The sequence below is a fragment of the Gadus morhua genome, chromosome 22 (genome assembly GCF_902167405.1).
Source record: "Gadus morhua chromosome 22, gadMor3.0, whole genome shotgun sequence".
NCBI lineage: Eukaryota > Metazoa > Chordata > Actinopteri > Gadiformes > Gadidae > Gadus > Gadus morhua.
This window is the reverse complement of record NC_044069.1, coordinates 20,946,698-20,971,697: the sequence shown is the minus strand read 5'-3', so window position 1 is coordinate 20,971,697 and position 25,000 is coordinate 20,946,698. Positions and strand designations below refer to the sequence as shown.

Sequence of the window (25,000 nt, the reverse complement as noted above, 5' to 3'; positions counted from 1 at the left end):
CGTCATTCTGGCTGCCTATGGCTGCTTCCCCTGCTTCCGATAGACGGAGCATCGAATGCTACCGCCTACTGGCGCTGACGAGACGCGGGGCCGCCATCTTGGAGTGGTCATCTGCTCCACTGAGTGTAATCCGTTTGGCTGGAGCAATGAACTGTCAGCGCATTTAATTAATCATACCTCACTGAATACTGCTGATTTTCATGCGGTTTTTTGTCATACGTGTAGCTATGATAAAGGCCACATGGTTTGGCGTGTTTTATTATTCAATACTAATTATGCCAATAGTACGGTAATGTTAAATCTTGCTTGTGAAAAGTAATCCCCCGATTCCTATTATGGATTGTCCGCCGATTTGAGCAGGAATACGCTGAACAGCAGCCCGGCATCCTGTTTCTGCTGCTGTTGCTGCTCCCGGTTGACCACTCCAAGATGGCGGCCGTATTTCTCGCGTCCCAGCAGCCAATGCTCCGTCTATCTAAGATGTCTATGCTGCTTCCCCTCCTTCTCCTCCTCTTCTTCTTTTCCTTCTCCTTCGTAAGGTTCTGGCAGGCTAAACGTATCAAAGGCGCATTACTGCCCCTACAGGCCACAAATAGAAGTTTGGATAGCTCAGAAATCTCACGAGACAGATTTTTAACGCGACGGGTAATATCGTCAAGTTTAATCTCGCGAGATCTCGTGGCACGAGATCTCGCCACACCCCTACTATGCATACATCGTTGGACCAACAGAGAGAGTGAGAGAGAGAGAGAGAGAGAGAGAGAGAGAGACAGACAGACAGACAGACAGACAGACAGACAGACAGACAGAGAGTCTGTGTATGTGTGTGTAAGAGAGACAGGGAGAGCTGAGAGTGATAGTGTGTGTGTGTGTTTGTGTGTGTGTGTGTGTGTGTCTGTGTGTGTCTCAGGGCCTCTAGTCTTGGCCCTGAGATGAAAGGTAACGACAGCAGGTGTGTGATGAGACCTCACAGACTACACCTGACCTCCCTTGCTCTCTCCCATGGTTTCTTTACTTCCTTCCGAACTTATTTCCTTTCCTCGTCAACTCCTTGCCTACCTCCTCTCTATATCTTCCCCACTCTCTCTAGCTCTCTCTCCCGCTCTCTCTATCTCTTGCTCACTTCCTTACCCTAAGAGAGAGAAAGAGCTATTTCAGCTACACTCAATTCTACTCAATTGTTAATTAGATTCCCATAATTGTTATCGTGAGTGTTTTATGTTCTTATGTGGTGTATTATTTATATATATATATATCCATTTGCTTTTTCATTGTTCAAGTTGTTTCATGACAATTAATTAAATGAAATCTATCAGCCAATAAAGTACCTTGAAAATGGAAATGGAAATTGAGAGAGAGAGGAAAAGGGAGAGGGAGGGAGAGAGTTCTAACAGTACAGTTAGAACTCAAGGAAACAGGGAGTGTGTATGTGTGTGTATATTAGTCTTCTGCACAGATCTTTTGGTTTGTATTAAAGTGTAGGGGAACCCCTGTTTCATCTCAATTCAAACACTAAGAGAGTTAAAGGACATTTGACCTGTGGTTAAAAGAGCTGAAACTCAAAGACGCCATGTGGATCATGTACACAGCTTTTTACTGGCTTGGAAGTTTCAGTCCGGTTTTCAAGAAGTGGTTGTGGAAAATGTGTGTGTGTGTGTGTGTGTGTGTGTGTGTGTGTGTGTGTGTGTGTGTGTGTGTGTGTGTGTGTGTGTGTCGTTGGTGTTTTGCTTGAGGATGAGGTAAGCCAATGCACGTGGCTCTGGACTCTGTCTAACATTTATACATACATAACCTCCCCCCCCCCACCCCACCACATCCTCTTGTCCCACCACACGCACGCACACACACGCACCCCCCCACACACACACACACACACACACACACACACACACACACACACACACACACACACACACACACACACACACACACACACACACCATTGGGCCGTCTCCGAGCCAGGGCTCGGCAGGGTGTGTGTCTCTGTTGCGTGACGTGGGTCGCAGTGCTCGGTGCAGCTCCAGACATGAGTCATGCAAAGGGTTACAGCAGCGGCCGACCTGATAACATTAGTAGTGGAGATACAAGCCTTCAACGGCGCAGGGGACTCGGCCGCCACCCCATTATCGGCAGTAGGATGGGCTGGAGGTTATCGTCATGGTAACCGCTGGTACTCGCAGGAGCGGGGGGGTGTTTTTTTTTGGTGTGTTTTAATAGGGAACTTGTATTGTGCGTTTTAATGGTGCAATTAATTTTGTTCTGCAGGACCAGTAAAAAGAATCATACAGAGTCCTGTATGATTTATGCCTGTGTTTTTTTTGGGCTCAGTCTACCCACAATGTGCGACTGCAGGTACATCCCTCCCTGCTCCGTGCGTTCAAACAGATCGTTCCGTTTGGGAAGGGGATGGAACACCAGGTCGTCTTCATCTTAATCCCATCTTTTCGGTTGCAATTTAAACTAAAATGGAATTCCTCTTAGGTGCTCCTTACACTGAGAGACGCTGTGAACCGGAGACCCTCGTCATGTCAAAGGTCAGAACAGCATTGCATTCAAACTGCATGAAAAGCAACCAGGGCCCTTGGGACACCTCTGTATCACCCCTCCCAACCCCTTCCCCCTCCACCCACACACACAACCCACCTCCACCACCGCTAACCAAGACGATGCTTTTGCTCACAGTAAACCTTATGAAAGCACAGTGGTGTGCTTAGTATTTTCTGCCCCTGCTGCAGAGGGCACAAGCCATCCCTGCGCATAATCACACTTTCCTCTGCATAAATAACTAATGATAAACCTTTTTACCCCTTTTATTACTATCTTAATTGTCGCGGGCCAATGGGGTGGCCAAAAGGACATATGAGGCTGTAAAGGTTAATGCAATGCTTTGTCGATGCTATCGAGCATGAATGAAACGGGATGGCGGGCAAAGAGAGGAAATGGATGCTTTTTGCTGTTCCATTTATTCTTTGTTATCTGAACTGTGTGTTAATGTAAACGCACCCATCCCTCACAAAGACATCTTGGTTATGAGTGTGGTTGTATTTTGCTGCTAAGTTGTTGTAACCTATACTCTTATAATGAGATAAATTCTCATTATTGACTGGTTTAGTTATGAGAGCATGTTAAGTGTGTGTGTGTGTGTATGTGTGTGTGTTTGTGTGTTTGTCTGGGAAGAGAGAGAGAGAGAGAGAGAGAGAGAGAGAGAGAGAGAGAGAGAGAGAGAGAGAGAGAGAGAGAGAGAGAGGGAGAGCGAGAGAGAGACATCGATTCATGCTGAACCACCTCCAGTCTTCGTCAGTACAGACACATTAAAGGTAGCAGACACCAGACATCCAGAGACATGCTGTTAAGGAGGAGGCAGGGGTTGGTCAGGGCGTCCCACACCAGGAGGGCAACAGCTAGGACCGGGAAATTGGGCTCTGATCCCAGAACCCATCGGTTGTGAGTCAAACACCCTAAACCCAAAGGACCACCCCCCAGAGATACTCATGAATCAGTCAGCCCCGGTCCGACCTCAGATCACAAATCCAACAAAGTGTAGACGTGAGTGTTGTAACGTAATGCTGTGGCCGAGGTCAGACCTCCCCTCCCCTCCCCCTGTCAGAGAGCCAGCTGACCACCCGCTGGGCCGAGTGACCCCCTCACCTCTCTCACATCGGACAAACCACAGTCCCCGGGCCGGGTCCATGAGCCCTGGTTCAAATGCGACAGCCAATGGCCGCCCTCCTTCATGTTGTTTCCCCCAATCCTCCGGTGGGCTGTCCCTGACCTGCTGTAATCCATCACTTCAGGTCCCTGCTGCCATGGGAACCCTATTAGGCCTGTCCAGAGTAATGATGATTCGCCCAAAATCCCCCCCCCCGTGCTCCACGGAGGCCGTGGGGGACGACGACGACGACTGATATAATGTGTGGGGGGCTGGGGCGGGGGGCTTGCGTGCAGGGACTGGCGTTGCCCCCCAGTGCGCACTGTACCACGAAAAACCTGATGTTGTCAAACTCTTCCACTAAGTCAAGGTTCTCCCATTAGGCTTTGGGAAACTGTTGGTATGTGTGTCTCTGTGTTTCTGTGTGTGTTGCGGCCAGGTTGGTGGGAAGTTGGGGGTGTGCTGCTTAAACCCTGCACGTTAATCTCATGGTAATTTCCATGAATCTGAACGCAACATTTAAAAATAGATGGCTGGACCAGCAGGCTGCTTTTAGAAACCAACAAACAGCCATGCTATTGTAGCGTTTGGGTTTCACTCCGCGAATGGCTTCCACGGCCCAAAGTCTTTAAACCGAAAAGCTCTGCCAAAATATGTTTTCAATGACTCTCAGAGGAGGCCTGGCCAGGTACAGGCAAAAAATATAGCCTCACAATCCAAGTTGTACTGAGGTATATTAATATGCTGCTACCCAGGATCCTCTCTGTCTGACCCGAGCTAGCTCACAAAGCTCCATAATTCCCTGAGCGCTGGTGCTGCTGATTCAAGCTGTGCTGGTGTCACGGGGTGTTCAGCCCTGCGTCGCATGGTGGGCTTTTGTTGGCGCTGCTGGTGGAGCTAGCGTAGCGGTGCGACGAGCAGCTAAATGTCAGTGCTATATGAGCACATGGTTGAGTGGCTGTGAGGTGGCAGCTATGCTAGCGACGCACTTGGCGACTTGGGGGCTAATTAGCGAGCTGTTGCTAACAATACCACTGCTAAATGTCAGGGCTCTCCTCGCCCCTTCACAGAGGAACAACCAAAGCCCCTGCCCCGCGTAAGCGGAGATCAAGCTACCAGCCGTCGGGAGACACACTCTACACACAATGCTTTGGGTGGGTGTGGGTGCGTGTGTGTGTATGTGTGTGTAAGTGTGTGTGTGTATGGGTATGTGTGAATGTGTGTGTATGCGTGTGTATGTGTGTATATGTACGGTCTGATGCCTCGCTCACATTAGCTTTTTAAATTAGTTTCCGGCCAACTGTAACTGTATCAGGTCATTTACGTTATATTGCTGCAAATAGGTGGAATTCATAAAAGCACGTTTTTTTGTACAATTAAATACGGCACAGTGGGCAAACATTTAGAGAACAATGGCTTGTGTGTGTGTGTATGTGTGTTTGTGTTTGTGTGTCTGTGTGGAAATTATGAATTATTGGCGGCAGTGTATCAAAGACTTTGTACGCAGGCTTTATCTGTGTGTGTCTGTGGGTATTGTGCGATGGTGGCTGATGCTCTCGAGACTACAGAGGCTGCTGCGGACGCTCTCCAGCAGGGAAAACATATCAATCTGGAGGAGAAGTGTGTTTGAAATGTATCTTCTGCTGACAGACAGTGGAACAGCGTGATAGGGGCTGGGGGACAAGTGGCTCAAAGAGGCCACGATTTTAACGTCCCCGCAAAGCTGCCACTGTGTGTGTGTGTGTGTGTGTGTGTGTGTGTGTGTGTGTGTGTGTGTGTGTGTGTGTGTGTGTGTGTGGTTGTGTGTGTGTGTGTGTGTGTGTGTGTGTGTGTGTGTGTGTGTGTGTGTGTGTGTGGGTGTGTGTGTGTGTGTGTGTGTGTGTGTGTGTGTCTTTGTTTGGGTCTGTGTCAAATGTATGCCTGTGTATGAGTGAGTGTGTATGCGTCTATAGGTGTGATTTTTTGTCAGTGTGTGTGTTGGCACACATACTTGCGTGTGTGACAGTGTATAGTATGCCTCAGTACTTGTCCTGTGGGTCCTCACCAACACCTAGTGATATTCATCAGTTGTGTGCGTGTGTGTGTATGTGTGTATGTGTGTGCTCTCTTCACATCTGTAGGGTGTAGTTAGTCTAGTCAAGAGTGGAGTTTACTCATCTAGAGTGTCCTGTCTGTAGTCGACGCTAGTATGAAAGATGTTCCCTAATCCATGTCCTTGTGTAAACCTTTGGACGTCCTGAGAATAATTCACCCGGTTCCCCTAACAAAATAAAATAAACAGAAGCATCAAGTACCACAGTATCAAAAACATCAAATGCCTAATCAATCATTCAAACTCCAGTTTTGTATATTTCCTTCAGCCGACATAGACCAAAGGAATGTGAGATTTTACTGCATGCAGTCATAAGTCTCTATACTGCTTGGTGTTACTTGAAGTGGTTAGTGTCCTGCTGGGACATATCCAAGCGGTAACTTACTATCATATTATTTTACGACCGGCTTGAAATTCTCCTATGTTACTCCCTGTTGTGAGTGAGATAAGCAGAGTGGACTGTAGCAACTGGGAGGCTTATCTGTCCATCGTACATTCTGCTGTCCACTTCCACTTTTGATGTCACCAAGTCACAGGGCGGCCTGTAATGGCTAATCCCACTTGTTGGTACACCCGTTACACATTTCGGTATTAATTAGTCATTGCTTATCAGTTACAGGGGTCAGAGTGTGACGGCCGATAGTTATCCCAACGCTGTAAAGATCTGTGATGTGATAAGAAAGGTGAAAGACAGAGCCTCGACCCCTGACCTCTACAGCGGCCTCCATTTCTCCTGTTGCGTTCACTTTCTGTTTCCTTAAAGGTTGGGTATGGAATTCGCTTTTTTGGCCATTTTTGCAGAATTACTTGAAATCCTCATCATAACCCACTTACAGCCACTGACATGAAAATTAAACAAGTCAATCATCTGTGGAACGGGCAGGGCTCGAAAAAGTCCAGCCAATGATTTCCATAGCCACCGAGTTGCATTGGACAGTAAGTACGTCAATCAAACGGTCGTACTGCACTCCCCCTCCCCCGCGCCCCGCGCGCGACCCCTTCGTGCAGTACTCGTGACCCAGAGCAAGCTCCTGTTTGTTGTTATCCTGCGGTAGCTACTGGAACTAGTTAATCCACATTTGGACCTAGCAGTAAAAGACAATTTCCATGGCAGACAAGACGCCACCATCCCCATGTTGTTTTTTTAATGTTGCCATGTTGTTTAACGAAAACCTACGCTAGCCTGGCTCGCTCTCGCGCATCTGTGTTCGCGCTCGTGCATGATTGCGCGTCCAGGTACTTGGAATGGGTGGAGTCAGAGTCATCGTTGAAGGAGAGGGGGTAGGACCATTTGAGTTGTGTATTTTCAAAATCTGCTGGCGTTTCGCAAATCCCATACCCAACCTTTAACCCACGGTTAAACCTATGAGCCTCCTACCCCCGATAGGGTCCCGCCTCAGGACCCAATCAGCCTTAGGACCCATCCAGCCTTAGGACCCATCCAGCCTCAGGACCCATCCAGCCTTAGGACACATCCAGCCTTAGGACCCATCCAGCCTTAGGACCCATCCAGCCTCAGGACCCATCCAGCCTTAGGACACATCCAGCCTCAGGACCCATCCAGCCTTAGGACACATCCAGCCTTAGGACCCATCCAGCCTTAGGACCCATCCAGCCTTAGGACTCATCCAGCCTTAGGACACATCCAGCCTTAGGACACATCCAGCCTTAGGACACATCCAGCCTTAGGACCCATCCAGCCTTAGGACACATCCTGCCTTAGGACACATCCCCTTTAAGGATTTCTTGGCAAATCCAAAAAAGACAAACACACAAAAGTAGGTTTGCGAGACAAACATACTTTCCCAAAGCGCTGCGTCTGCATTAATAAATAATGGATCATGTGATTTGCACGCAGCAGGCCAGCCGGGAGGACGCCAACACGCTCCCCGCGCTCATAACTTTTAAACCCGTCAACAGAACCCACAACACCGGGAAGACAATGCGAGTCTCCTCCTCACACTCGCTCACTGTCTGCAGCGTGCAGCGGAGTCCCGCGGAATCGCCTCGTCAGCAGGAGAAATTATGAAATAGAAAAAAACAACACCTTCGGTTTCCCTATTTGTTTGGGGTGTGTGGACGGCGGTTTCTGTGATGCATGCGATGCCCTGGCGCAGCGCGTTTGTTCCTGCTTTGAAGGGGTTTACTGTCCCAGAAGACGAGCCTGGCCCAACGGTCTCCGAGACCGGCCAGGTACCGCAGAGCTGCTGCTGGGCTCCACAGCCAACCTGTGCACATCTCGCCTGCAGTCGCTATTTAGGGAAGCTGCTACTACACTATTAATAACTGGTTCTACCGCTTCACAAACCCATACTCGTTCTCCCTCCATTCTTCCATTTCTCTCTGTACCTCCGCCTCCCATTCCTTGAATCCACGCCCACGCACCGCCTCCTGCTCCCCTCCTCCTGCCTGTCTCCTCCTCCTCCTCCTCCTCCTCCTCCTCCTCCTCCTCCTCCTCCTCCTCCTCCTCCTCCACCTCCACCACCTCCTCCTCCACCTCCTCCTCCTGCTCCTCCTCCTCCTCTTCCTCCTCCTCCACCTCCTCCTCCTCCACCACCTCCTCCACCTCCTCCTCATCCACCTCCTCCTCCTCCTCCTCCACCTCCACCTGCTCCCCTCCTCTTCCAACACCTCTTCCACCCCCTTCTGCCCCTCCTCCTTCTTCCCACCTACATCCTCTCCTCCTCCTTCCTCTCCTCGTCCACCTCTACCTGGCTCCTTCACTGCCTCTAGCCTTGCCCATCCCCCTTCCTCCCCCTCCTGCACCTCCCCTTGTCCTCCCTCCTCTCGTCCCCTTCCTCCTGCCGCCCCCCCTGCTATTCTGGGTTTTACTAAGGCGCATTCATTCATCTGTACTCGTTTGAGTCAGCATTTAGCATGTGAAGGTGATTGTGTCTGTTTGTTTGTGTATGTGTGTGTGTGTGTGTTTGTGTGCTCTACATTAATCCATAACTGTGTTGTTTTGAGTCAGCATTGTAAATATATGAGTACATGTGTACATGAGTTTATTTATTGGACTGGGTGTTGGGTATTTGCTTTGATTCGTGTGTGTGTCTTTGTGTGTGTGTGTGTGTGTGTGTGTGTGTGTGTGTGTGTGTGTGTGTGTGTGTGTGTGTGTGTGTGTGTGTGTGTGTGTGTGTGTGTGTGCGTGTTCGTGAGTACGTACGGCACCAATGCCTGTGTCCATACAGTACTGTGTGGGTCCTCTCCTGCCCATCACTACAGCTGTTGTATGTGGTCAAAGCCATAGAGGGGGTTGAAGGGTCACCTTTGACCTTGGGGACAACGTCCCTCCCTGTCCAATACAGGTCGGTCAGGGCCCGCTGTAAATAAGCAGCAGGCTGTAGTTCAGCCTGCATTGTTGTTGAAGCAGTTGAGCAGTCACTGTGTGTGTTGACAAGTCATTGCCCTTTGCTGACGCCCACCAGTGTTTGGGCTCAATATTGTGTGAGGGGTGGATTGGGGGGGGGTTGTGTGTGTGTGCTTTGGAAGTCGCAGTGTTTTTGCACCTGCCACTCACACGCTACGTCATAGGTCACGCGCTGAAAGCCTCCCGCACTGATGCACAGAGAGCCTTCCAAATCACGGCTGCAGCCACGCATACACACACACACACACACACACGCAAACGCACACACACACACACACACACACACAAACACTAACACACACCCACACACACATACACGCACACACACACACACCCACACATACACACACACACAAACACACACCCACATACACACACAGACATACACACACACACACACACACACACACACACACACACACACACACACACACACACACACACACACACACACACACACATACACACACACACACACATACACATGCACGTGCAGTTCCCAGTTAGCGCTCATGCGTGCGCCTGCTCTCTCTCACACGCACTCAAGCTCTCTGTTTCCATCTCGATCCCCTTTATCCCCTTTATCAGCCCTCTATCTCTCCTTACTCCCCCTCTGGTTCTTCTCCCTCCGTCTGTGTGTGCTGCGTTCCCTCTTGTTCCCCCTCATCCCCACCGCCTCGTCCCCCTCTCATTCCACCCACTGGGTGGAGCTGATTGCAGCTTCATCATCCAGAGGTGATGGAGTCTGAGGTGCACGCGGTACAGCTGTAGCTCTGTGCGGCGCCACCCACTGCCCCCATTCCCTCACGCAGGAGACGAGCGTCATCATACCCGGCATATGGTCATGGATGGGAGCTTTGAAGCAGGAATAGGGACTCACACGCACACACCACACGCACACGCACAAACACACACGCACACGCACACGCACTCGCACTCGCACACGCACACGCACACACACACACACACACACACACACACACACACACACACACACACACACACACACACACTTCCACAGAGACACACACCCACACAGACAGAAAGGCAGAGAGACAGACAGACAGACAGACAGACAGACAGACAGACAGACATACACATACTCTCAGACACACACAGTGAGATTGGCATACACAGTACAGTACAGCATAGCGCCTGATTCTCACATCAAATTGATGTCGGCCGACTGGCAAAGTAACATGAGATCCTGCTTTACACTTTTACAGGAAGCGTTACAGTAAAAGCCCGGCTCCCATTAAGAGCATTGTGATTGCCCTGCGGGCCACACTACATTTGTTTTGTGTGCGCTGCCGTAGCCGCGGCTCAATGGCCCTCTGGATTCTGGCTGGCCCTGAGCCAAATTACGCCTCTTGTGCGCACTTAGCTGCTCGACGCTAAGGTATCTAGCTGTGATGACAGAGAGCTAGCAGGAAGAACATGGTCACAAAGGCACCTGCACTACCTTTCTGTGTGTTATCCTGAGTTTGTGTGGTTTAATGAATTGTTTGATTGTCTTTCTTTACTTACATACTTACTTACTTACTATCTTCACATCTTACTTTGTTTCTTTAATTCATTCTTTCTTTTCCAAGCATTGACAAATCACACTCTATAATATAATAATTTGTACAGTAAAATGACTGCAATATTCTGTGACTCCTGGCTCAAAGACTGAGGACATCATCGTGCCCGTAACCCTTTAATGTATTACATGTGAGTCCATCATGCCAACACACATTTACATTTAGGGCATTTGGTATCCAAAGCGCCTTACAACAGTTCATACACACATTCACACACCGATGGCAGAGTCAACCGTGCAAGGCGACAGCCAGCTCATCAGGAGTAGTCCTCGACACTTGGCTAGGAGGAACCGGGGATCTAACTAGCAACCTTCCAGTTAAAAGCAGACCCAATGGCAACATTGTCATTGACTAATTTGTGGCACTCCTTTACCAATAGAAAGCCTCAGAGAGCATCTCCTCATTCTCTGATCTCGACCCCGTAGTGAACCGTACCATGGCCCGGGTCACTACTCTGTAGCCAAGCAGTCCCCAGCCGCCTCTCCCGCTCCCAACGACTCCACGATCAACTCACTGATGGACGGTTTGACTTATCTCCACACTGAGGATATTTTGTTGAAATTGAACAAAAAACAATGATGTAGCATAGCACTCAGAACTGAGTGGAGTTGTCTCTTGACCTCCCCCCCCCCAGCCCCACCAACCCCTCCGGGAGTCTTTTCCTGCTGAATGTGTCGCTTTGCACACTGGTGCGTCACTCTTACTTTTTACCCTACAGTGAAAAAACAAGAGAGGCGAAGGGAGTGTCCCCCTCAGCAGAAATCTGACACTTCTGAATGATCTTAATATCTCCTCACCCCTCTCAACGCTTTGGGTGTGCAGTGGGGGGGAGGGTGATGTTAGAAGGGGAGGGTGGCGCCGGCGATTCACGTTCAGAGTCATGCTCGCTTTGGGAGTTTGTTTCTACCTTTGTAACGGCTGCTGCTGCCCCCCCCCCCCCCCCCACCCCCCCCAACTGGACCGGACGCTAAATATGGAAGTCGAATGAGTTGCTAAGCTGCCTTATTTAAATATATAATACCTGGTTTATCCTTTTTGGTTTTGTTGTTGCTTGTCTCAAAATGTATTTTCGTTTAGTTTAAATGTGGTTAATTATAAGTATAGTTCTTACTATATATCTGGATTTAGATAAGTATGCACCATCACTGTGTTCTTTTAGACAGTTTTATTATGAACCATCACTGTATTTTCTAGGTTTAGGTAGGAGATTTTCTTACAGAGGTATGAATCGCGTCTTTATCAATTCTACAGAGATAATTAGATATGGACTGGGTCAGTATTTTCTAGATTTAGATAGTTACGTATAAACCACAACTCTATTTCCCAGTCCGTAGTGTCAACACATTTAGTATTTTTTCTCCCCATTTGCCATATTGTCCAAGTAAATTAAATATGGCAGCTGAGATAGCACTCTGGCTGGGTGTGTGGAAATACACCCGTTACACTGAGTTAATTGAGGGGAAAAATACATTTTAGTCAGCATATTAGTTGTTTGATTGATGGCCACAATGCAATGTTGGCAAAAGTGTTTCCTTTTTTTCACAGTAGTAATCGTGACAGAAGCATTCGGTGCTGCTAAGAGACGGCTATTGAACAATAACATGTCACTTTAGTGTTCAGGAGATATATTGGGAGTGTGTTGTTGATCCTTCTTCTATGGTTACCACACGTTCGTATTTTTCCGGTCATTTTCCCAAATAATGACCATGGGAATCAATCAAAAGAAGAAGGCAGTTCCTGCTAACACATGGGGGATGTGATCATAGCACTTTTGGGGCCTTTGTGGCCTGGCCGGATTCAGAACTGATGAAATGTTTCTTGTCAGCTATACAACAGGGAGATGGGGTCAGATCGAACTTCAGGATTCTACAACCAATTCCTCTTGGCTCGTTTTCGTTTTGCTCCCCACTCCCCTACAACGATCTCCCCTTTGTCCTGAGAAGCACGTGAAATATTCCCGCGGCACAGTCATCTGGCTCTCTCCTCTCCCCCTTCTCATACATGGGGTCCCCAACCGGTCGGTGCTGGCATGGGATACGTCTCATCCTTCATCCCCCGCCCCGGCACAGATCAGGGTTTTGGAACGCCGGGATGGTTCCCGTGCCAATGCTAATCCTCATTACATCTCCCTGAGATTGAGAACGGTAACGTGTCCGTGCGTGTCCGACAGCGATCAGACATGAGTATGTGCTATGGCTATGCTGTCACTGTGGGGGCTGATGCGCTGACCTGATTGACGGACACAAGGGGGCTTCATTTTAGTTTCTGACGTGCGACTATCTGTTGTCCGTTGTTGGCATTTTTCATTGTTCTGTTCTTTGGTGTGTTTCCTCCGTCTTATGTTATGAGATCCTACGATCGTCCGATATATACACGATTTTGTACGGTGTATCTTATGGATATTTCTCTTATACGTCTATATTCGGCACACAGTCATCACGGGTCCAGGGATGAGTGAACGATGACTTTGGGACAACCCATTTCCCTGCACTCATTGGATCTTGGCAACATTAAAACAGGGGGGTGACGTTGTTGACTCGGTAACCACGTCACCGCTAGCCCGGGTGCTCGCAGCGTGAGACCAGGCAGAGAGACTGAATGTGGGTAGCCAGCAGCTGTCCCCCCACTAATCCCCCTCTGTCAGCACGGCATTGGCACGGCCCAGAGTGGAGGCGCTGGTGATGGTGGCGGAGATGGTGGGAACGAGGGTCTGTTCGGGCCATCAGGCCTATGTCGGAATATGATCTATGTCTGTCTGGGCTCCCATGTGTTGTTCATGGCAGTAGACAGGGGGATTTTGTATTTTCTTATCAAATTCTTATCAAATGCCAGATGCTGCATTTTCTGTGTAGTTGTACTCCGTCCAATCCAAAAGGCCCTGGCTTAATTCAGTGTCACAGTCGCCGTGATGTGCAGAAAGCATTCCCTGACTGGATGAAGAAATAAGGAAATTGATGAACCGAAATGATGTGACGTTGCTAGAGATTTCATAGAACATCCTTCGCTGAGGCTTAATACACATGTTGAGAACCCTTATTAACATATTTAGAAGTAAATTACAGATATCTTTGTACATCACTTTAAGGAAGATTTTTTCTGCTTAAGCCCACAAAAAGACTGCTATTTACATTTACATTTACATTTTCACCGGGGAAATATCCCTATCATTTCAATGTTGATGCTCCTGTCCTCAGGTAGAAACCATGTCACAGATTACCTCCTTGTTAATCTGTGTTAATGTGTGTTTCATATGTTTGTATGTATATGTGTGTTGATTTAAATACTTGCAAATATATGTATTTGTATATATGTGTTTTATGTAATATTTTCTACGTGTGTACTGTGTACCTTAATGTGTGTATATATTTGTAGAGCTAAATTTGAAAGTGTGTGTGTGCGTGCGTGTGCGTGTGTGTGTGTGTGTGTGTGTGTGTGTGTGTGTGTGTGTGTGTGTGTGTGTGTGTGTGTGTGTGTGTGTGTGTGTGTGTGTGTGTGTGTGTGTGTGTGTGTGTGTGTGTTGCAGCTTCCTGCTGGTGTTCAGCTGTCTGGTCCTGTCCGTGTTCTCCACCATCCCAGACCACCAAGAGCTGGCCAACGAGGCCCTCTTCATCCTGGTGAGACCAGCATCACGCGCTCCCTCGTTCACTCACTCACTCACTCACTCACTCACTCACTCACTCACTCACTCACTCACTCACTCACTCCCTCACTCACTCACTCACTCACTCCCTCACTCACTCACTCACTCACTCACTCACTCCCTCACTCACTCACTCACTCACTCACTCACTCACTCACTCACTCACTCACTCACTCACTCACTCCCTCACTCCCTCACTCACTCACTCACTCATACTCTAGTCTTTCATACCCGTTATGTTGCATTTCCACTTCTCTTAGACCCTCCGCAGCGGACAAGTAAGCACATAGACTTCAAAGCACCTTTCTTGCATTATTCCTCGTTTGTCAGCACCCATCATCTATTTCATTGACTGTTCAATCATGTGAGGGCTATCATATTTCCCCCTGCATTGTGTGTGTGTGTGTGTGTGTGTGTGTGTGTGTGTGTGTGTGTGTGTGTGTGTGTGTGTGTGTGTGTGCATGCATGGTCGTGTTGCACATGTTGTTTTATTTACCGGTGGTGGCCTAAAAAGCTGCTGTGTAGGCGCGTCTGCAGGACTCAGGTGTTGTTGAGTTTGCAGCGCTGCCGGCCGTGTTCCACTAATCCGAATAGCAAATCCTTTAATCGCCCTCCCGCTCTTTCTCCTCTCCACGGCACTCAAACCGCTATGGTTAAAAGGTAATGGACACTGCCTTTCTCCTTCCTAACCTGGCCCCCTCTCTCGCTCTTTGGATGTTTTTCCCTCTCTCCTTCTTTCTCTCTCGCTCTCTTTCTCTCTCTCTCTCTCTCTCTCTCTCTCTCTCTCTCTCTCTCTCTCTCTCTCTCTCTCTCTCTCTCTCTCTCTCTCTCTCTTGTGTGCACGTGTTGACTTGATATCTCTCTTTACCATCTTTCCCATCTTTCTTTTTTCATTAATTTGCTTTCTTTCATTCCCTCTCTCTCTCTCTCTCTCTCTCTCTCTCTCTCTCTCTCTCTCTCTCTCTCTCTCTCTCTCTCTCTCTCTCTCTCCTCTGTCTTCTCCTCGCTCGTCCTGGCATGTTACATGACAGTAATGGCAGGACTTTGGACTTGCATCAGGAGTTTCACATTATCTTTCTATAGTCCCTCAATCAATCGTCTGGCCAAAAGCAGGCTGTACTTTCAGCACAATAATTTCACCACACAAGTTAACAACACATCAATGTACTTTAAAAACACTATAATCCCACTACATCAGTTAACAACACATTACTGTACTTTAAAAACACGATCATTTCATGACATCAGTTAACACCACACCACTGTACTTTAAAAACAGGATAATTTCCTCCAGTGTTGATGCGACTTGGTACTTGGAATATGGGAAAAGCGCATCTCAAAAGGAACCGTTACGCTACCTACTTTCTAAATCTAAACGTGTGTTTGTGTTTGTTTCTCGTGTGTATCTCATGTGTTTGTGTCTTTCCTGTGTGTGTGTGTGTCTCTGTGTGTGTGTAGGAGTTTGTGATGATCGTGGTGTTCGGCCTGGAGTACTTTGCGCGGGTCTGGGCGGCGGGCTGCTGCTGCAGATACCGGGGATGGCAGGGACGCCTCCGCTTCGCCAGGAAGCCCTTCTGCGTCATAGGTCAGAGGTCATCAGGCTAACACATACTATCGGCTATCGGCTGTCTTGGCCAGAACTCCCTGGAATACGAGACATTATATCTCAATGGGACCTTCCTGGATAAATAAAGGTCAAATAAAATGAAAACATGCACCGGCGGAGTCCTCCAGTCCAACTCTGTCCCCTCTGTAGTTTCCCTTCTTGGGATTAATTACATTTCTTCTATTTTCCTGTCTCATACTTACAGCACTATACAGTACAGTACAACCCTATGTTTTACGTTATGCTTTACATTGTCCCTCACGTTGCACACGGCTGTAGCTGTGAGAACCCTACGGCTTGCCTACCTCCAATTACAAAAACAATCACTCAGTTGCTTTGTATGAAAGTGTCCAAACAGTCATTTTGAAATGATGTTTGGATACCACAGTGGTTACTAATCTTGACTTTAGCTGTACCAGTGAATTGCCATCGAGAACTCATATTCAAGAGCTAAAAATAGAAAAATATGCATGCATTGGCTGGATAAGAGAGCCCTTGTTCCGATTACACACCAGTATGACTGCAGGGAGGCCATGAACAGTGGGGAACAGTGGAAAGGGAAAGTCAGCTACGCTGCTTATGATCCATGTGAGATTATTTAGCAAACACAAATCAACAAAAAACGTCAATGGAAAAACAGACATATATGGAATGGAACAAATGGAACGCACAAGTGACGCTACCTGTGAAACAATAACAAGCCATAGTACCATATAACATTTACATTTTCAATCATCAATGTTATTTCTGTCTGTTATTGTAAATGTGTATTTCAAGGATGATAAAATCCCAGGAGCTGCCTCCACTACCCTGGTATACCCCTGGGTACGCAAACACAGGTAGGACACACGGCCGTAACACACACACTGAGGTGTCGCTCCCCCCTGGCAGACTGCATCGTGTTCGTGGCGTCGCTGGCGGTCATTGCGGCGGGCACCCAGGGCAACATCTTCGCCACCTCGGCCCTGCGCAGCATGCGCTTCCTGCAGATCCTGCGCATGGTCCGCATGGACCGCCGGGGGGGCACCTGGAAGCTACTGGGCTCCGTGGTGTACGCCCACAGCAAGGTGGGGGCCGCGGCACGGGACCCGTGGAAACACAATCCCCAAGGCACTCACTCTCTCTCTCTCTCTCTCTCTCTCTCTCTCTCTCTCTCTCTCTCTCTCTTTCTCCCTCCCCCTCTCTCTTGCTCTCTCTCTTTCTCTCTCGCTCTCTCTCTCTCTCTCTCTCTCTCTCTCTCTCTCTCTCTCTCTCTCTCTCTCTCACTCTCTCTCTCTCTCTCTCTCTCTCTCTCTCTCTCTCTCTCTCTCTCTCTCTCTCTCTCTCTCTCTCTCTCTCTCGCTCGCTCTCTCTCTCTCTCTCTCTCTCTCTCTCTCTCTCTCTCTCTCTCTTTCTCTTTCTCTTTCTCACGCTCTTGATCAGGAGAATGATAGCGATGATAGTGAAAGTACTGCAGCTGATTCTGCTCAGGGAGGCTGTTGGACGATAATGACTGATATCTCTCTTTCTCTCTCTCTCTCTCTCTCTCTCTCTCTCTCTCTCTCTCTCTCTCTCTCTCTCTCCCTCTCTCTCTCTCTCTCTCTCTCTCTCTCTCTCTCTCTCTCTCTCTCTCTCTCTCTCTCTCTCTCTCTCTCACACATACCTATTGTTGATGTATTGCTCTCTCTCTTCTACTGTCTTTTTCTTTTTCTCTCTCTCACACTCTCTTTTTGTATTCATCTCTGAATCATATCTATTAATAATCGTGTTACAAATTTGGGTTATTTGTGAAAGCCCATTCATTTAAGCCTTGGCTTTCACTTGGCACACATGTGCCTCAAACAACTGCTGAGTCCACTAATGACCCTCACCGTTAATGGGATTCACTCCCCGTGACCTCACTCACCATATCGCTGTCTGAACGCTCTGTGGGTGTTTGTGTTACGGCAAATTAGCTGATCAGCCGGCTTTGCATTTTTATGCTGAGCCAAAACCACAGGGCAGCGGCTGGGAAGCTGTAACAGTGATGGATCGTAGAAGGCACCGGATAGAAGATGATAGCTATGATGAGGATGCCTTGATGCACGAGTGGCAGGGAAGCACTGATCAACCCAGAGTTAAATGGCAGGTCGAGCCTAATGATGATGGAGAATTAGCAGTTGACGATGACGATGATGATAGGGATAGTTTGTAGTTATGTGATAATTATGATGAGGGGGCTACTGCTACTGTTTCTGCTTAGGATTGCTTGTTGGCGATAATGACTGTTAGTATAATCTACACGTGAATCTCCTAATATGGCACAATTTAATTGGTTCCCTATCTTGGGATATTGGGCAATCTCCCATGATAGAGATATCAAACTCGGGACATTGTTTTCATGCGAGTGGCAGTCGTCTCGTCACGCTAATAAAAACAAATAAGCCGCTCATAAAGACAAATAAATCCCGGCAAAAAGTGTTATCTTGTTTATTTTGAGTGAGTGTTCACGTGTTATATATAGGCTACTAGAACAATTATTCACCTCAGGCTCCGTGAATAGTGGGGAATAGCCCCCGCGACCTTCAGTCTCGTGTGCTATTCCCACTATTCACTTCGCCTTTGGCGAATAATTGGATATAGGATCTCTCTGTTTGCCTGTGTATTGCTCTCTCTCTCTCTCTCTCTCTCTCTCTCGCTCGCTCTCTATCGTCCTCTTTCTCTCTCACCTACTGTCTATGTGCGTCTTTCTCTCTCCCCTACCGTCTACCAGGAGCTGATCACAGCCTGGTATATTGGCTTCCTGGTGCTGATCTTTGCCTCCTTCTTGGTCTACCTGGCAGAGAAGGACGTCAACCCTGACTTTCACACCTATGCAGACTCCCTCTGGTGGGGAACTGTGAGTACTGCATCATGCCCACATATAGCGTACGTTCAAGGGAATATATATGTCTACACTTCAGTGTGTACGTGGTGTTTGAGCATGTGCGTGCATACATGCATGCATGGTGTGAGCACATGCGTGCGTGTGTGTGTGTGTATTGATATATGTTTCATTACACACCTCCAGATCACCCTTACCACCATCGGATATGGGGACAAGACCCCCCGTACCTGGCAGGGACGCCTGCTGGCCGCCTGCTTCGCTCTGCTGGGCGTCTCCTTCTTCGCCCTGCCGGCGGTAAGCCCCTTCTCCCATTGGCCCTTGACCCCTGTCAATCCAGACGGAGCAAATCAGAGAGGGGTTCTCGATTAATGTATATCACATAAACGTTTGTCCTTCGGTGTATGCTTTAGTCCAGAGCCTGCTACAATGCTGCGAGTTCATCCCTTCTCCGTGTGGTTGACCTGGTGTGTGACCCCTCATTTGACCTCTGACCTCCCCAGGGTATCCTAGGGTCAGGCTTTGCCCTGAAGGTCCAGGAGCAGCACAGGCAGAAACACTTTGAGAAGAGGAGGACGCCCGCCGCTAACCTGATACAGGTGAGAGAGAGAGAGTGTGTGTGTGTGTGTGTCAGGAAGAGAGAGAGAGAGAGAGAGAGAGAGAGAGAGAGAGAGAGAGAGAGAGAGAGAGAGAGAGAGAGAGCGAGAGAGAGAGAGAGGGGACAGTTGAAACACAAGGACAGTGGCAGGTGATGAGGAAGTGTCGGATTCCGGTGTTTAGGAAATGCAACTGATAGTGACATATCTCATTAATCTCCTATTCAACAGTGTGCGTGATGTGTATATGCATGTGCATGGGTGTGTATTTTGTGCATGTTTGTGTGATTTTGTATAGTTTTATGCGTTTGTATTGCAATTGTGCTGACGTGTGTGTGGTGTGTGTGTGTGTGTGTGTCTGGCGATCCAAACACTCTCTCTCTCTCTCTCTCTCTCTCTCGCTCTCTGTCTCCCTCCCTCCCTCCCTCCCTCCCTCCAGGCTGCCTGGCGTCTCTACTCCACAGACGCGCAGCACTCCTACCTGACCGCCACCTGGTACTTCTATGACAGCATGCTGCCCTCCTTCAGGTGAGCGGCCTCCCGTGATCGGCGGCCTGTGATTGGCCAGTGCCACCGCTACGATGTTTATGTCTGTTCAAAATGATTTGGTCGCTTCAACTTCCAGGCATGATGATTAATGTGGACAATATGATAAAGGATGAAAATCCTTTAGATATTAGAGGAGTGGTGCATTCGGTCAATATTCTCTTCTCAAGCATAAGAAGGTTTCACACACACACACACACACACACACACACCCACACACGCACGCGCGCACGCGCACACACGCACACACGCACACACGCACATCTGACATCCGACAAACAAATCACAAAATGATGATATGATTCCCAATTATTTACACTTTATAAATCCCAATCACCTTTATTTGAGCAGTTGTGGTATTAGCAAAACACATTTTTCCATTTTTCGATAAATACATATGCATAAAACTATCTAAAATAAATAATGCTGTAAACAATATATGCTTCTTAATTTATGCTAATGCTACAACTGTATTTATTGGGTCACATCTTATGCATTTGTGTTTTGATTTAATCAGTATATTAACTTAACTCATTATCTTGTTTGGTTAAAAGGAGGGCAGTAGAACACATTATTTGAACCAAAAGCCTTCCTTGATCATTATTTGTTATTATTTCAGGTTCAGTAAACCTGTGTCACCGGCCAGTTCCCCGTACTTCAACCATTTGTTTTACTTTTTGCCAACTTTTTGTATTGTATTTGATTTTACCATTTGTCATGTTATGTTTTGTTTCATTTTTGCACGTGGGTGTCAGAGAACTGACGTTCCTGTTCAGTCACCTCCAACGACAACGTAGTGCCAAGAAAGTCCTCCAAAACTCCTACCAGACCCTGCTGTCTGGGCTCAGGCCCTACAGCTCCCCCTGCCTGCAGGGGGACAGGTACGCACTCACCGGCACACGTCCAACCCCTCATCCACCACACGTTGCCAGGGACTATCCTATCACTATCCTCAAACCCCAATCCCAACACCTGAACCAAACTGCCCAACTCAAAGAAACCAGGAGAAACACCACAACACCACACGCATCAACACAACAGCACCGCCGTTGTCTCCCCCCGCCCAGAGGCCCCGAGAGAGCATCTTCAGTGCTGCCACGGCTTTCTGCATCCTGTTGTCCAGGGTGGACTGTGACGGGCTGCTAACCACCTGTGACCTAATGTCAGTGTGACAGAAAAGACAACGACAACATCAACGCTAGCATAGCATGACTGTTTGTGTGGCGCAACATTCGTGCCCAGCTCTCTCTCCCCTCACCATCTCTGTCTCTGCCTTGCCAGATACCATGCCAAACGTCTCCGCCCGTTTCCACCCATTCACTCATCTGATTTCCTCCCTTTTGCTCCCTCTCTCCCTCCCTCCCCCCATCCCTCCCACCCTCCCTCCCTCCCTTCTCTCCCTCTCCCGTCTGTTTTCCTTCCTCTCCGTGTTCCATGCCTTCCTCTCGCTCCGTCTCACGTCTGTTCTCAGGAAGGCAGAAGTCCCAAGCAGGTTTGTTCTCCCGAGTCCTGAGTCGCTCTGGGCTTGTGTTTTCCACAGGAGGGGTTTTCCACAGGATTAGGAGGACTTTATCAACCACCCCCCCCCCCCCCCCCTTAATCTGCATAACATCGCAGAGTAGCCATTCCTGTGATCTCTAGGGTCAGTAGGGGCCGCTTGTATAAATGGTATTTGTTGGGCTCACTGCACGGCATGTGAATAACATGAAAATCAGGTTCCATGGTTGTCAGAGATTACTTTTGTTTTGAGTGGGGTGGGGCTTGACTTGGTGGGTATTGAAGAGTGTCCTCAGGTATACCACAACCCGTACGTATTTTTGCATGGGACCCCATATCTCGACTTCCAGCCCCCACCCCAACTAACTCTGTCTCAATAATCCAAAGTAGTTCTCCTTCATGTGTCTTTTACGCAGGTTCGGAAACTCATGAAAAAAGCTTGACTGTTTGGAATATTGAGATCCGACGCACTCACACCAACTGCCTGTTCACCCTCATGTAACCCTCATTTCATTTCTTTTCTGTCCTTCACGTTTTCTGTGTCACAGGATGGGGCTCCCCACGCCTCCCAGTGCGCCCTCTTGGTCCCCCATCACTCCTCTCCTCCACCCCTCACCCTCTCTCCCCTCTGCCTTGTGTGTCTCCTTCTCAGTACACTCCTCTCTAAAAAGCGGAGTCTCTTCCGGATTCACACTGGCCGCAAGCTGAGGTATCCACGGCAACCACGCCTGTGCACGGGGCACGTTGTACTTGTCACTGGTTGCACCATCCCAAAAAAATCCAGAAAAAACAAAGAGAAAAAGGAGGCCTCCTCTGAAACTTCCCCCCCCCTCCCCCCACCCCCATCATTACCTGATCCGAGTGTTTCTGGACCAGGGCTTATGGCCCAACAAGCTGTCCATAGTCCTTTTTCCATCAGATTTTCAAGCGAATTAACTCTTAAAGCGAATGAATTTGTAGCGACATAAGAAGCGCCTAAACGGTTTTCCATCGACAGAATGATTATAGCGAATTAAAATTGTGTCACAATGCCCCGTGTTGAAGCGCATTTTTCTGACCCGCTAGATGATTTTCCATCAACAATGCGCATGCGCGACATTCTATATCGCTTCAGCCATTTTCCATTACTTTTATGTCGCTAGAACTTTCCCAAAACCACCTCTGCAGAGCGAATTAACTTAGTGCGACAAAATCGGCGTTAGAGCGATATAACCCTTTTACCATCACATATGTCGCACTAACTTTTGATGCGCATCATTTTAAAGCGCATTATCTTTTTGATGGAAAAAGGACTCATGTCGTGGTGAAAGAACCAATTGGCTACTGTCAGACTGTGTCATTTTGTTAAACTGTTTGTAAGAATGTACACTCTTTGTCGTGATGACTTGGCCCTGCTCCACAAACACTTGAATTGAAGTCCTGGGTTTTGCTAAGAGAATGGGGACACGCAATATTATTTGATCTGCCTTTTTGGTTCGAGTATTTCTCCGGTCTTGTCACTAGAGAAACTAGGCTTGTCAGATATCAGAACGTAACATTGATATTGACATTCCTTACAAATGAACTCACTCAACAGCTCTCCTCATTTCGGCTTGATGTCATGTTGGCAACTCAGCATGCATCCTAATTTTTGATTGGCGAATGCATTCCATCTTCCCGGAGCCAGCACCATACCATCTCACTGGTGGCTCCATGATGGCCTTCTGGAGGCTGCATGGGGCTTACATTGTTTGCATGCCAAGGTCCTCTGGTGCATGTCCTCAAACGATTCCTCGTTGAACATGACTGAACCCTGAATGCGTCCACGTAACTACTTAGCTTTAGCATTCAACGGTCTGCCAAAGCACTTTCTCTTTCCTTCTCACACTGTCTGGGACAGGCATTTCAGCTTGCCAGTGGTAAATGCCCTTTCCACTAATGCCCCCCCCCCTCCCCCCCACCCCCCCTGGTACTATTTAAATTTTAATTCAAATGGCCATGCACAGGAGTATATCATGGTCACGCGAATGCCTTGGTGAACTGCCTGAGGCTTGTGTTTTGCTCTGGGGGTGAGTTCAGTTTGAATAAGGCGCTGGATGTGTGACGAGCATGTTGTGCTGGACGGAGCCACGGCAGCACTCTGAAACAGTGAGCGCCAGTGGGACCGGGAGTGCTGCGGGATTAGCCTGCCTCATTGTAGTCCTGGCTCGCAGTTGTTTCCTGTGCCTCAACGAGTGGAGAATGTTGTTTGTAATCAAGTGCGATCTTCATTTGTTTTAATATGTGCCCTTTAAACGCAAATAGATTGAATGCCCATTCAGTCGGCTGAGGCGATGACACGGGCCTTCGTTCTGGTGCTATAGCGGTTGGCCTTTAGTTATTTTTGCCGTCACAGCAATACTGCCCGTCTAGAATCAGATTTCAGGAGGGTTTCGCTGAATCAGATGCCAGTATGGGGGCGTTAAATACGCAAACCTTTACAGCACACTTTCAGATTTGAGCAATAATACAGTGTTTCTGGTCGATGCCCGCGAGCAACCTTTCTGGCTGTATGCGTGTGTGTGTGTGGTTGTGTGTGTGTGTGTGTGTGTGTGTGTGTGTGAGAGAGTGTGTGTGTCCCCTATGTCTACAATTACGTCTCCCTTCTTGAGTTCAGTGTCTTTCCTTCTCAGTGGCTGTCGGGACACTGCGGTCCATGCGTTGTGTGTTGATCGTACGCCACTACTAACGTCTTCTAACACGCTCTACTTGCTCAACCCTCCTGTGCTTCGCTCAGCCCTCAGGTTCATGGGACAACCCCTGTTCCATTGTGGTACACATTACAGCCAAAGACAGCCAAAAAGCAAACACACTTAGAAAAGATGAATTCGAAAATCTCCAACCTCAACCCACACCTGGATCCCAGGGGAAGAAGGAACTGTCTGTGTGGGGGTGTGTGTGTGTGTGTGTGTGTGTGTGTGTGTGTTGGCGTCTGGTGGTCTTACCCGGCCCCCCTTGCTACTCCACTCTCAGCAGCAACAAGCTGGGCTTCCGCGACCGCATGCGGATGAACAACTCCCGCTCGTCACAGGCCACGCGCGGCAAGGCGTCCCCGGCGACGCCGGTGCCCAGCGTGCGGCCGTCCCCCACCCAGGAGAACATCCCGGAGCCCACCAGCCCGGGGAAGGTGCAGAAGAGCTGGAGCTTCAACGACCGCACACGCTTTCGCACCTCCCTGAGACTCAAGCCACGCCCGCCGGCTGATGGTGAGGGGACGGGGAAAGCACACTCAGACACACACACTCAGACACACACACACACACACACACACTCAGACACACACACACACACACACACTCTCCCACACACACACACACACACACACACACGCACACACGCACACACACGCACACACACACACACACACACACACACACACACGCACACACACACACACACACACACACACACACACACACACACGCACACACACGCACACACACGCACACACTTAAACACGTGGCTATAATGGATTGTGCAGATGAGTGAAGCAATGACACACTCTAAAACACACACACATCCACACGACCGTTCAAGGGACCGCTAAATGCCCCGCCTGGG

At 48.6% G+C, this 25,000-nt stretch overlaps 1 protein-coding gene across 1 annotated transcript in view; it reads left to right on the top strand.

Annotated features, from left to right (window-relative positions):
* Positions 1-25,000, top strand: part of kcnq4 (potassium voltage-gated channel subfamily Q member 4) — a 53,080-nt gene that overhangs the window by 15,102 nt on the left and 12,978 nt on the right. Inside the window, exons 4-13 of the mRNA XM_030347751.1 lie at positions 4,089-4,140; positions 14,218-14,308; positions 15,793-15,919; positions 16,832-17,007; positions 18,672-18,797; positions 18,969-19,079; positions 19,286-19,381; positions 19,818-19,906; positions 20,680-20,805; positions 24,413-24,645. Of these exons, the coding sequence (XP_030203611.1) occupies positions 4,089-4,140; positions 14,218-14,308; positions 15,793-15,919; positions 16,832-17,007; positions 18,672-18,797; positions 18,969-19,079; positions 19,286-19,381; positions 19,818-19,906; positions 20,680-20,805; positions 24,413-24,645 (1,227 nt within the window). The remainder of the gene's footprint in view (positions 1-4,088; positions 4,141-14,217; positions 14,309-15,792; positions 15,920-16,831; positions 17,008-18,671; positions 18,798-18,968; positions 19,080-19,285; positions 19,382-19,817; positions 19,907-20,679; positions 20,806-24,412; positions 24,646-25,000) is intronic.